The sequence below is a fragment of the Typopeltis vanoorti genome, chromosome 12 (genome assembly GCF_054136105.1).
Source record: "Typopeltis vanoorti isolate ZY-2024b chromosome 12, IOZ_Tvanoo_1.0, whole genome shotgun sequence".
NCBI classification, from domain to species: domain Eukaryota; kingdom Metazoa; phylum Arthropoda; class Arachnida; order Uropygi; family Thelyphonidae; genus Typopeltis; species Typopeltis vanoorti.
Window position 1 is genome coordinate 68,321,033 of NC_143560.1, and position 15,038 is coordinate 68,336,070.

The 15,038-nt window shown below is 36.2% G+C and overlaps 1 protein-coding gene across 1 annotated transcript in view; it reads left to right on the forward strand.

Annotated features, from left to right (window-relative positions):
• Nucleotides 1–15,038, forward strand: part of LOC150100865 (uncharacterized) — a 583,033-nt gene that overhangs the window by 535,112 nt on the left and 32,883 nt on the right. Inside the window, exon 23 of the mRNA XM_090401746.1 lies at nt 1,835–2,027. Within this exon, the coding sequence (XP_090257872.1) occupies nt 1,835–2,027 (193 nt within the window). The remainder of the gene's footprint in view (nt 1–1,834; nt 2,028–15,038) is intronic.

Sequence of the window (15,038 nt, forward strand, 5' to 3'; positions counted from 1 at the left end):
TCTGTCTGATGCTTGTTATAAATTTCATATTTGTATTTGCCTGAATGTAGATGTTTTACTTTCTTTTATTCATATTATCATATATGTGTATCTTATCTATATCCATGTGTATTTTATCTTATTGTCTTTTAACCATGTGTACAAGCCATATGATAAATAAATAAATTGTAATAACACCCAAGAAACAATAAGTGGAAGAAACAAAGATATCTCTGAAAATGTGTGCATGACTGAGAAGAAATATTGAAATGATTAAACATTCTGCTTAATTATTTCTCTTTGTGTTATAATTATTCCATTATAATATGAGTGTAAATCAGCACCTAAGCCCAATTACTCATTTGCTAGTGGTGGGTAGTGTTGGAAAAGTGGGTTAGAAATGGAATTCAGGAATGGATGGATTGTGTTATTAATTTACTGCCATTTTACAATTAAATGAGAGTCAAATTCGATAAAGGAAATGGCTACAAAAGCATTTCACAGAATACTGCATGTAACTCCATTACATAAATGGGAGCAAACAAGGATGAATCTAGTAACATAGATAACAAGGTGGCTGATGAACAGCCATCAAAGCGCAGTAATATGGAAGAGTAAGATACAGTAGAATACTAGTGATTTGTAGTATGCTGCTTAGGCAGTTGTACTTAGGCAGTTGTTATTTAATTTATACATTAATGATAGGGATTATTTGATGGAGAATAATATAATTATTATTATATGTAGGCACCTCCAGGGAGTCACAGACTCACTGATGTGTAAATAGTTATCAATATAAATACTTATCATACCTCTCCTTGGAAAATTTGAAAGAAGGCATACTCTCAATGGCCTCCAGCTGTTTATTTCATTCATTCACATGTCATGAGAATATCCAGTTGTTTGTTGATAGTACAGAATTAAGAAAGTCAATAGTTACTAAAGGTGATTTAAAGATCCTTTATGATCATTTAAGTAAATTGACAGTGTGTGTGTGTGTGGTCAGAGGTTAATGAATTTTAGTGTAAAGTTATGCACTTTGGTATGGAGCAATTACAAGCAGTGTAATTGTATTGATGAAACTGAATGCAGTAAATTGACAAGGCAAGAGATTTGGGGGTAATGGTGGACTGGGAGTACAATTGTAGAGAGTATATACCTCTGAAGTAGGCAAAATAACTGAAAGGATCATATGGATGCTAAGGAACATACTGACAAGAATTGATTTGGAATTTATGAGAAGATTCCTATAACCACATCTGGCTACCATGCACAAATGGTCATTTAGATTTCTTGGAGATAGGGAAGTGGTGGAGAAGATTTAGAGGTAAGTGACTAAGATTGTGAGGGGACTGTGGAATGGGGCTAGATTGAAAGTTTGTGAGTGAAAAAAAATTGTTTGTTATACAGAAAAGAGGGAATATAATAGAAATACATACATAACTAATGGGGTTTTATATGATTAATGTTGAAGAAATTTTTGAATACATGACAAGAAGGAAAAGAACAAGGGTTACCAATCATGGAAGCTGTGTAAGACTATGGCTAGTAAAGATGTGAGGATTAGATTCTCTACTGGGAGAGCACTGAATGAGTGGAATGGGCTTTCTAGAGGTGATAATGAATGCTTTGTCAGTGAATGCATTTAAGGAGAGGTATGTAAGTATGGTTAGTTTGGGTCTCTTTCAGAGAATCTTCAGACTTCATGGAAATGCCCATATAATAAATATGTAATATAGTATAGTGCAGTGTAGTACCTTATCAGAGTGATTCCTAGGACTGCATGGATGTACTATGTAATCATATAATTATAATAATAATATAATGAGTGACATTTGGTTATCTTATTTTGTAGGTTTTATAAACTCATGATATATCTGGGATGTCCTTTGCATAGTGTAAAAGACTCTAAGGTTAGTTTTGTGTGCAAGGTAATCAGTGAATTTTCTCTAGAATACCGCACAACTAGAGAAAAAGTCTTACAACAGATGGAGAAAAAAGCCGCTCAGAAAGAAAAGAACAGGTTTAAAGAAAAAAATGTCACACCTGTAAGTCCATCATAATCATTAATAAAATAATCAGTAATAATTTTATTTATTAGTATCTTTGTATTTTACCTCAGATGATAACAATTGGATGAAAGGATGCTATGAAATGGAATGAGAATGGGTTAAATATGTCTTGGAATAAGAGTTCCTTTTTATTTATTAATTTCAGGAGTAATACTTTTCAAAGAAGATACTTAAAAATAGCCTCATTTTACTATTTGGAAATATTTAAAAAAGGATAAAATTATTCATATTTTAACCAGGTGTGTTATAATCAGCACTAAGAAATCTCACTTTCTTAGTGCTGATTTTCTGAAAGTGCAGAATTAAAACAGTAGAATATGATCTTCTAAGTGTAATAGAGAAGCAGCTTGTGACAAGATGGTACAATTTTATAATGCCACTCCTTTCGTGACAGGAGTATAATTAAGGCAATGAGCAAAACTAATGATTGAAAATTTTTGATTTCAACAAGTAAGACATGACTGAATCAAGAAAATGATCAAAATAAATATGAAGGATATAACTTTTAATTTTTTGAGAAGAGAGGAAAGGGAAAAGAAGGTACAGATAGGAGGGATGTTGATAATGAAAACAAAAATAAAATAAATCTCTTCAAAGTGTAGATGTTGGAGAAAAGTGGGAATAACGTATCTGAGGATTTTACAGTTATGAGAAGAAATGCTATGTTTTAGCAAGATATATTTTATAATAAGGAGGTTCTAGATCAGCAGTTCATGCACCCACTGAGTCTATTTTAATGTGGTCATTGAAATGTTGTATTGACATGTTAAGATACAGCCTGTCTGGGATTATTTTGATATATCACAAAAATCTACTAGTTGGTTTTATTATTTTTGACAATTCTGATTGATTTTAATATTTTTTAGCTGAATATTTTAAAGTAATTTTAAAAGTTAAAGACAAATTATTTCCAGTTCAAAAGTTCACTGGAAGTATTGTTTAATTTAATGTCGGTATCAAAAAAAAAAAAAAAAAGGCAGTGTATACCGATTTTTTTTTTTTTCCCTATCAGTTCCATGTACTAGAGATGCAGACACTATAACACATCAGTCCATGTGTGAGGTGGGTGCAGGCAACAGTGGAGAAAGAATAAATCTATTGACATTTTTCTTGAAGCATTGGAGATTCTAATTGTCAGGAGACATTTTATAACAGTTTTAGGCTGTTCCAGAAGAGAAAGGGGGAAAGAGAGAGTAGATGGAATAAAAAGAAAAAGAAATGGAGAAGCAGGTTTGGTATGTTTGCAGTTTGACTGAAAAGGGATGTTCAGCAACTGCTACTTGTGTTTTAACAGACCCAACAGAAAGTAGAGGAATGATAGTTACCAGTTAGGTAGAAACCATGGAAGACCATGTCTTTCCTGCAGGAAAGACACAGAGCTGAAACAGTGCATCATTGAGATCGTGGTTTTAGTGAGTCAGTGAGGGAGGGATAATCTATGAGCCAAATTGCTCACCTCTGGACAGCATTGAGAATTTTTTGGAAGGTTTTAGATGCACCATTCCTAAACATGTGAACAGTTTTCTAAAGATGGGTAGATTTAGGATTTGTGTAGAGTTAATAGTTGGATGGATGAAAAATAGGAGTGGCATTTGCTTCTTGGAGAGGCTAGAAGTAAAAGTCAGCCCATGGGAGAGAAATCTGATCCAGTCTGCTGATTTGTGTATTACTGAGGGGAAAGTAAGGTAAGCTGAGATCCATTTTTTGCAAGAGACAATTTTGAGACTGCACTTTGGTGGTATTGCAGGAGACTAGGCTATCCTTGATTCATCAGAGGATAGAATGGAGATCAGTGTTTATAGCACTGGTTGAAGATGATCTTGAAGTTTAGGATATCCAAACACTGCATGGTGTGTCAAATGAGTAGGATGAATGGAGTAAGTGATAATCATAAGACACTCTTTCATTGACAGCAAAGCTCAGAGACAGCCATCCGACATGACACAATGATAACCAGGGAGAAATGTTATTGAGAATGGCAGGTAGACCAAAGGATGGCAATTTACAAGTAGGAGTCAATGTCAGACACAATCAAATGCTATGGAAATGTCAAGTGTGACAGCACATTTCTCCAAACCTTTCTGTTGCATGTGGTCAGTGGTGGGCAATATAAGCCAAGGTCAACCAGGGATCTAGATTGGCAGAATCTATACTGGTGGTCATTAACTCGTTGTCCTCTGGATAGTGACTTTCTGATAATGACTTTCTCCATTATTCTGGAGATGATGCCAATAGTAATAGGACAGTAGTTTAATAGTAGACTTTTGTTTCCCTTTTATTTTGGAATAAGTTGGAGTATCAAAGATTATAGAGGTGATAGGGAACAGATGTTAAGCATAATATTTGTGTACAATTTAGGTACTAAGTCACTGGGACCAGATGACTTCTTAGTGTCTAAGTTGTTTAGTATTCTTCTGATGTCATTTGGCCAAAAATTCCAGAGGTGTTATGTGGTGTTCAGTCTTTGGTATGATGGGAGACTGCCTTAGTCATCTATGCAGGAATAGGGGAGAAAATGATGCCAGACAGTCAGCTTTATCTTCAAGGTAACAGTAGTGGCATCTGAATGAGAGAGAGAGGAATGTGGAAGTGCAGGCGAGCAGAAGTTGTCTTGAATGGCCTTTGCAAGCAACTAGAAGACATGGCTTCATTTGGAAAGAGGTGAGTTTTCTGCATTATTGACATTGGTCTTTATAAAGTCATGTTTGGATTTGTCAACAGTTCTGCATTTATTATGTGCTTCAGAATAGGCTCTACAGCTGGTGTTTTGATGCAGTGTGCCTATGGTAAGCTGAGTTTTTTTTTTCTTCACTTGCTTTGGTATACCTTATGTTGAACCCTTATATTTTTTGGTATACCTTATGTCAATCGAGTTGTTCACAGTATACTTCAGCTCTGATTATTTGGTTTTGTGGCAAGAGTTCAAAGTGTATAATACAAGCCATATCCCACCAAATGCTTAACAGAAACTTCTGAGGAAGGTCTTGTTTTGGCTGAGATTTATCCTGTTCCCCCTGAATGAATCCACTGCTTCAGCACTTAACATTCTTGTAAAGTATCCAGTGACTACATGCTCAAAAACAGAGTTGTTGAGAATGAAGAGCAGTGCAGATGTTGACATGCTCTCCTTGATTGTTGTTCGTCAGTTCGTGAGGAACCAACTTGCCAAGCTTAGACACTATTCCAAGTTCTTCTTGCAAATGCTGATGGATGGTCAATGACAATGAATTAAGATCTTTTGCTAAATCTTCAGCAATTGCATTGGCATTTCTTGCAATAGTGGCTTCCATCTTATCATTATCGATAGAGGCAGGGAGTCCAGAGTGAGGGGAGTCTTTCAAGCAAAATTCCCTTTGTCAAAATTTTTGGAACCATTGCTGGCACTTTCGCACATTCAAAACATTATCGCCATACACCTTGTACATTTTTTACAGTGTTAGCAGCATTTTTTGAACTCATAAAACATGATTCTTCAGTGACTTCCATAGTAATAAAGGATTATTTAAACAGTAACATATATATGATATTCTTGCAAGTGGAATTGCTTAGAATGAGGCTGCCTCTGCTTAGTGGTACTTATAAAGCTTTTCATAAAAGTTCACAGGCCAAAACCACAGCGGTGAAAAGGCAAACACATCATCAGAATACTACAGAACCATATCCATTATGTTGGAGGTTTAATGGATTTTTTACAACACTCAAAAAGAATTAAAATAGAATTTAATACTTCCTATATTTCGTCCTAGTCACTAGGACATCTACGGGGATTACAAAGACAATTAATGTAACATGCACACAAAAACTTACAATACTAAGCCCAACCACGTGGGTGACAATAAAGTCCTATCTAGGTGGAGTGCCCTCTAAGGGCAATAGTAGGTGGCCTGGAATGTAAGGTGGGACCTCTGGTGATGACTGTTTCCCAAATCTTTGGAAGCTTAATGCAACCGTATTTGTTAAGATTTGGTTGGTTTCTGAGAGCTGCTGCTGCTGCTTCTAAGAAAAGTCTCGCTTTCTTGAATTTGCTGTGGTGGAGCATGGTGGTTTTCTTCCATGATACTCTGTGGGTGGTGTCCAAAACATGGTCAGCCAAGCCTGAATGGCCATGTTTTGGACACCACCCACAGAGTATCATGGAAGAAAACCACCATGCTCCACCACAGCAAATTCAAGAAAGCGAGACTTTTCTTAGAAGCAGCAGCAGCTCTCAGAAACCAACCAAATCTTAACAAATACGGTTGCATTAAGCTTCCGAAGATTTGGGAAACAGTCATCACCAGAGGTCCCACCTTACATTCCAGGCCACCTACTACTGCCCTTAGAGGGCGCTCCACCTAGATAGGACTTTATTGTCACCCACGTGGTTGGGCTTAGTATTGTAAGTTTTTGTGTGCATGTTACATTAATTGTCTTTGTAATCCCCGTAGATGTCCTAGTGACTAGGACGAAATATAGGAGTATTAAATTCTAATTTAATTCTTTTTGAGTGTTGTAAAAAATCCATTAAACCTCCAACATAATGTCCTCACAGCACTTAAGCCTCTACACAAGAGAACCATATCCAGACATGCAAGAATTATCATCACAAAGAAGAACAAACAACACCTTCAAGAACTAAAAAAAAGAAGACATATTACAGGCACTTAGTAACATTCCAACAGATACACTCCCCCAAGAAAAGGAAAAATCGAAAAATTGCTACTTCAAGTACACTTCCCCCCTCCAGACACAATTTTAATTGGAGGATACTACACAATATCCTACCAGTAAACACAAAACTCCTAAAATTGAGAATACCTCAATGTGCAAATTGTGCCTTCTGCACCCTACAAGAAACTCAAGAACATCTATTCTATGAATGCACAGTGGCAACATAAACATGGGCTAATGTCAGAAGTACCTTCAACATCCCCACACTCAGGAAGGAACAAGCACTATATCGACAAGACTTACTGGGAAAAGGAAGCCTGAAAACTCAACTACTCTACCTACTAATTAAATTTAAATATCACATTTCGAAAATCAGGAACATTGTAACATATGAAAAACAAAAGATAACAAAAACAATAGAGGATATTAAAAGAAGTTCAAGGGCCTCCATTAAAAACTACCTGAAACTACAGTTAGAGAAGATCTGGGACTAGATCTGTTCAGGAAAAGATGGAGTGAGTTCCCCACCTGCATTATGTTACCTATCTGAAGGCAACATTATCCTGAAACTCCCATGACTGATTTCAAGAAAAGTGAGCAAAATGGCCACAACTCCACAACTCCTACCTCTTCAAAATCTGGAGAGTTCTTTCAAAACCCTTCCCTCTTATCTCTCTTCTTTACTTGTTTCACCTTTACTTTTTTTTTTTAATTGTCCAATTTTAATTTTTTTTCCCTTATTTTCTCTAACAAATTTTTCAAAAATCCTCACAATTACAATTGTTTATAAATTAACCATAAATAGACCTTTATGTTAACCTGGTAGCCTGTCTCCCATGCTCGAGTTAAATTACCCTTTTATGTTCACTTTATTCAATTAAAGCTTATAGTAATATTCTCTCAAATTATACTTAAATATACCACTTTACCAGAGCATATGTTAAATATGATACATGATATTGGATTTATTGGACCATGATTTTGATAAATATATATACATAATCGTCGACAAGTTTTGCCAGCTAGGGCCTGTCTGGCTTTTTCAAGATGAGAAAGGTTATACAAACATTAAATGCTAAAACAAAAGAATGTAGTAATGACCTATAAAACAGTTAAACAAATTGAAGAGCATGCATGACATCAAGAGCACAAAGCGTGGAGACTTAGTCATTGTTATTAAACTGCGTTTTATAATTTTTCGCGTAATTGAGTTCTGCTAAACATAATGAATTTATTAAGTTTTTCTAAATGTCTTTTAATATTACGCCTTGGTTTCTATTGAGGTTGTCTCCTGTCCGGAGTACCACTGCAGCTTCTTTAAAGATTCTACATCTGAAATCTTCAATATATGGCATGGAGCTGTTGTCCCAATCTATGGAATGGTTTGAAATTGAGAAATGATGTGCTAATCCTGAGGTGTCTTATCTTTTATTATTTACATCCCCGACATGTTCTTTCTTTCGGATTTCTAGGCTTCGTGAAGTTTGGCCTATGTAAGTCAGTCCACATGAACATGGTATGCTGTAAACTCCTGCGTATTTGTAGAAAGCGATGCTGTCTTTAGGAGATCTTAACATGTGCCGTGTAGTTAAAAAAGGTTTAAAAGCAACTCTGATGTTAAAAGGTTTCATGATTTTTGCTATTTTGATGGAGACTGAGCCTGCATAAGGTATGACGATGCATACAGTGTCACTAGAGGTTGTTGCTGGGGGGTTGTTTCTATAAAGGATCTTTTGAATTATATTTTGTGGATAACCATTTTTGAATAGAGTTTTTGATATAAGTGAGAGCTCATCAAGTACATCTTTTTCTTCTGTGATATTTTTGCTCTGTTTTTTAGCATATGTATGATGCTAAGTTTCTGTGCATAATGATGATTAGATGTAAAATGAAGATAACGTCTGGTTTCTGTAGGTTTGCAATAGATTGTGAGCTTGATTTTGTCTTGTTTATTAAAAATTATCAAAATAATCAAAAAAGATAATTGATGGTTGTTTTCTAATTCTAATGTGAACTTAATTTTATGATGGAAAGAATTTATTTTTTGGAGGAACTCATGTAAGGTCTTTCCAAACAATGAACACATCATCAACATATCTCCACCAGACTGATGGTTTCAGAGTTATTTTTGCTAGGATCATTTTCTAGTTTTCCCATGAACAGATCTGCACACAGTGGTGACAGGGGACTGTCCATGGCTAAGATATACTGCATTGTTTACTTTAAAATAGTTAGACTTGAGGCAATGGCAGAAAAGCTGCACAATGTCGTTTGGAAAGAGATCTTCTATGATCTTAATTACTTCTTTGACCGGTATGTTCATGAACAGAGACCACGTCTAGACTTGCAAATATGTCTATGTTTGATATATTGATGTTTTTAAGTTTTTCAACGAAATGTTGAGAGTTCTTTAATGGAGTTCTTTCGTGGACGGCAGAAACTCTTCTACATACCTACTAGCCAAACACCTTGCTAGTCTGTTGAAGGAGAAGATAAAGAAATTGGCATCATACATAAAGAACTCTCAACATTTCGTTAAAAAACTTAAAAACATCAATATATCAAACACAGACATATTTACAAGTCTAGACGTGGTCTCTCTGTTCACGAAAGTACCGGTCGAAGAAGTAATTAAGATCATAGATCTTTTTCCAAACGACATTGCACAGCTTTTTTGCCATTGCCTCAAGTCTAACTATTTTAAAGTAAACAACGCAGTATATCAACAACTGGAAGGCTTAGCCATGGGCAGTCCCCTGTCACCACCATGTGCAGATCTGTTCATGGAAAAACTAGAAAATGACATCCTAGCAAAAATAACTCCAAAACCATCAGTATGGTGGAGATATGTTGATAATGTGTTCATCGTTTGGAAAGACACGAAAGATACCTTACATGAGTTCCTCCAAAAAATAAATTCTCTCCATCATAAAATTAAGTTCACATTAGAATTTGAGATAAGAAAGGAAGAACATGATCTTATTTCATCAACCATATTTATAATACCAACCATACAAATGATTGGAACTTTTTAACTATGCCTTATATAGAAAAGAACTCTTATTCTAGACTTCTGAGGGAATAGTTACAGTGACCCGTTTGCACGGATCATTCAATAAAAACCAAGAACTGATATTAAGTGGCATATGAAAATCTCTTATTAAATCTTTTAACATTAGAGATTTCAACTTTACCAACAATGATCTGATACTAACTGCAGACAGTTAATGCATGCCACACTTTTTAATGTTTGTTGGTTAGCATGGATTTACCTATTGGCCTTTTCAGTGTTTAATCAACATTGTCATCGATGTATTTATAGTTTTTGTTTTGGATGTTTTAACCCTGAAAAAGCAGCCAGTCTATTTTAGGTAGTGAAACTAGTAGGTGTAATAGACTTAAATGAATGACTAATAACCTCCTGATATTTTATGAACATTTTAGTCATAAAAATTTCTCTATTTAAATAGCATAAATTAAAGATGACAAGAAATTATATTCTTGGTTTAATCCTTTATCCAAGTGTAAGCAAACAAAGTTTGTGCATGAAGTAACTTCACGACTGGACTACTTGTATATAGAGGCTAATGACTTCACATCACTTACTTGCCTTAGTATCCCATAATGCAAAACACATATCCTTTATGGACATGTATAATGCTATGCATTATGTGAAGGGGTCACCACCCAGCTCGGTTTCAACCTTTATTGAGGTGAAAAAGTAAAGGGGGTGCTCATCATAGGCCTAGAGTAGTTAGTATAGGGGTGCAAGAAAAACTGATAGTATTAGGAGAAAGAAATGACTAATAGATAGTATGAGAGAGAGAGAGAGAAGGCTTCAGCTTCTTTTATATCATCATATAGCCAAAGGCTATCTATCCATAGTTCACTGGGTATCTACAGATGCCGTATGGTCGCTCTGATGCTCAGTCATGTGCCACACCAGGCCTCGCCATGTAGTCCTGTTGTATGCTTTTCTGGCGGCCTCAACTCTCTGAAGATCAGTCACTACACACACCATCCATCCATCTCGGTGATGGTCTATCTCTTCCTCTTTATCCAGGAACTTTACCTTCTATTACTGTCCTGAGAAGTCCCCTTTCCATCCTTTCTATGCGTCCAAATTATTTTAACTTTCTTCTGTCAATATCCTTAAGGCGCCTTAAAGTTCTACTGATCTATTCTAACACCCATTCATTTGTATGCCTTTCTGTATATGATATCCTCAACAGCTTTCTGTAACACCACATCTCAAAAACAGATATCCATTTCTTATCTGACTTCTTTAGGTTCCGAGTCTCGCACCCGTAAGTCGCTGTTGGAAAAACAATTGCATCCAAAATCCTCAACTTTGTTCCCATGGAGATAGATCCATCCTTCCAGATTTTAGACAGGTCTCTGACTGTTGTTTTAGCCATTCCTAACCTTCTTCTGACGTCTTCTGAACAGCAATTCTTCACATTAATAATGGATCCTAGGTACTCAAACTTGCTGACTTCCTCGATTCTTTCTCCATTAAGGTACACTTGTTTCTCAAGAGCTTCTCTGTTTGTATTTCTTTTGAGAACCATAATCTTTGTCTTGCTAGGATTGAGTTGAAGTCCTCTGTTATTGCTGATCTTGTTAGCTTTGTCAAGAATTAGTCCTAGTTCTTCCATGTCATTACAAAGGAGTACCGTATCATCAGCATACCTCAGATTACTGATCAGTCTAAAGGCTATCAATTTTCCTTATTCACCTTATCTCATATAGATGAGATATCATTTGGTCATTCGTCTCATATAGATGAATGACCAAAAGTCCAATTGAAACTAAAGTGCAAAGATGACTGATATCCAGGTGATTAGCCTTATCTGAGTTAACCGCTTGAGTTGGCCCTCTCTGCTCAGGATTGCTCTCCAGTCATCCCTGCAATTGGCTATAAGGCAACATTGAATTAAGATGATGGAACTATTTAAAAAATCCTCCGATAGCAAAAATAGACTGAATTTTATCTCCCCCTGGTGAATATTGCATAATGGGGGTGGTCTACACCATCTAGTCAAAAATTTGATATCTCCTATAATGCTTCTTTTTAAATACAAAAATCATCTGACTGTAATAAAATTTCCACAATACAATATTATAAAGCACTGTATGTCATATTGCTGGTATTCAAATCCATGTTTCTTTCTAAATGGTATTTTAATTCATTAATTATAAAAATCAAAATTCTCTTCCCGTTGCTGACAGTTGCTGGGTACTATAAAAAAAAATAACCTGTTCTGTTGTAAGTAATGGAATGCCCAACACATTACACAATCTATTCAAAATACGCAAGGCAAGAGGGCAGCTGTAGAATGCATGTTCTACTGTTTTCAATTGGTAAGAGATGTCACAAATTAGATCTCCAATGTTCAAATACCTCCATTTGATGGTGTTGACTGGAAGGCAGCCATATGCAATTCTCCAAGCAAGATCCCTCCTGTTAGGGCATCCTTGGAACTTTAATAAGTTATGAAACAAAGTGTTGTTGTTAGCACCCAACTGTGGAAGTTTGCAGTGAAAGAGAATAAAGATTTTTTTATACCAAATTTTACTCATTCATTGCATTTGAAAGTTGCGTCATTGCAACTTTCAAAGCCTATTTTCTTAAAAAGACACTCAAAGGCAGTAGAAACAACAATGGGAGAAAATGCGATTACGCTCCAAGAATTTTAGAAAAATTTTAACATTAAACACACAACTGAAAACATTCATGATTTGTGGGAGCAAGTGAGAGCTTGCATGAGAGCTGTTTGAAAAAAACCTTTTGCAGAATGCACTAATGACTTAGGTGGTTTCCAAAAAATTCTGCAAACACTGTGGTTGAAGAAATCGTTGCAGTTGGTGAAGACCTTGGTTTTGATGGTGTTGATGCAGAAGATGTTAAAGAATTATTGGATTCAAATTCAAAAGATTTCAGTGACAACAATCTTCCTAAAATTGAACAACAACGCATATGAATACAACGAACAAAGGAATGTGAAGATGAGGTTCCAAAGGAGATAACAATCTAAGAACTGGATGGAATATTTCACAGTTTAGAATCGCTTAAGCAGCAAGTACTGGATGTGGATCCAGATGTTAATCGAAGAATGCTTGTTTGCCGAGGTCTAGAGAGTCATTTTGCTTGTTACCGTAAAATTTATGCTGATAAGAAAGAAACTAACTGTTCAAACGACTCTTTATAACTTTTTTTGATAAAAAAATTGCAGTAACTAATGTAGGTTCAAGCATTTATTAAACATTTACTTTGCATTCATTTTTTTATCTTTCCTAAAGAGTCCCATATAAAATGAATTATTAATACAGTAATGGATCATGGATGAATTGTAATTTTTACCACTGATTATTATATTTGATTAACATAATTTTGATATACGCAGTAAGATCAAGGGATTAATTAATCGCGTTAATCGAGGGATACCTATATATGGAATCGCTATCCTTCAAAGTGTCCACTACATCATGGCATATGCTAATACCTTATTTTCCTTCATAGTTGGAGGAACTGTTATTCCTCGCACAGCATATATATTGTCAATTTCCTATAAGAAAGGTTTAAGAACCAGCGCAAGCAATGGACTAAGAGGCAGCCTTGCTTGACTCCTTTTAGAATTTTAACTGGGTCTGACAGGAACCCATTAACTAGGAGGCAGGTAGTTGAATTGGTATAGGCTCCTTTGATAACAGCTTTTTACCTACACCAATTTGCTGGAGGATCATCATCATCATCATCATCATACGTATCAAGGATTTAGGCCTAGCATGGCCTGTTCCGGCCTTAGAAGTCATCATTTAAGAGGATGTCCTGGTTTTCTTTCTCTCATTTGCTGGAGGATGTGGAACAGAAAGGGATGTCGGGCATTATCAGATACTTGCATAAGGTCTACTGATAGCATTGCCATTGACACCTTTTTCATATTAGCCAAGCAGATTAGATCACATAGCAGAAACAGATTAAATTCTAATGCTTGGCATGGAACTCCATATACCTGTCAGTGGCATATTTAGGTATTTCCTGCCCCTAGCCCTGCAGAAAGTGCCGCCCCTCATGACCTGCCCATAGGCAGGTCATGAGGGGGCGGCATCCCAACCTCCATTTACTGAATTGACTGATTTATGATCCCAACCTCCATTGACTGAAGTTGCCGTTGAATCCCACTTGCTTCACATCTCGTAACTTTCTTCTGGGTGGTGTCATTTTCAATTTCGGACCAAGTGGAAATTATTTCCGTCTATTCCTCATGAAGACTGTGACAGGCATCATCACGAGCTGACCAACGAGTAGGCGAAGGATGTTTGATGATTACTTTTGCAGAAGCTTCCAGGTGCTTTCTTAGAACACTCTGCCAATGTGTTGAAGATGTGAAAAATACGTACAGTTTCTGAAGGACATCAAAAAATGCAGAAGAGTACGGACAGGATTCGGCAGCGCAAGTACCAATTAGAGACAGAGAATGTCCAGCGCACGGTGTGAATCCTGCCGATGGATTTATTTCAAGAATTCTTGCTAGCGGCCTGTGTACTTGCCTGACATGTTACTAGCATTATCATATGCCTGACCTCTGCAATTTGCTACATCAATTCCAAGCTCGTTTAGTGAAGTCAAAACCGCCTCTTGTAACGCTTCAGATTTGTGACTTACATTAGGAATGAAACGCAAGAAATGCTCCACAGGAGTTCCATGTTCTTTCACATATCGTACAATGAAGGACAGCTGATCAACATGAGACAAGTCTGGTGTTGAGTCAACACCTATGGAATAGTAGTTAGCTATTTTAAGTTCTTCTACAATAAATTCTGATTACTTTCTCGCCCATTATTTTAATAAATTCCTCATATGAGCCAAAGGAAAGATAGGAAATGAAACCTTTTCCTTTTTTTCCCGCTTTTTGCAATGTGCTCAGCAAGAAAGGGATCAAATTCACTAATTCCTATTGCCTTTGTCTCGGGCTGTATAGTTATACAGAATCTGATCACGTGCCAATATGATTGCAGACTAAACTTACAATGAGGGAAAGAAAAATATTTCTCTACTTGTGAGTAGATGCTGCATATAAGGAACATGTTATAATTGCAAAAATGAGAGCCTGGAAATTTTCGGCGCCCCCTCAAAATTTGCCGCTCTAGGCCCGGGCCTATACATAAATATGCCTGATACCTGTGGACTTTTAATCATGTATCTCATTCTCACTTTGAGCCTGTTATTGATAATATGGAAAAATATCTTGTAGTCAGTATTAGATAGAGAAATAGGTCTCCAGCTGCTGATCAAGGTGTGATCTCTGTGGCTTTGGAATACGAATGGTCTGA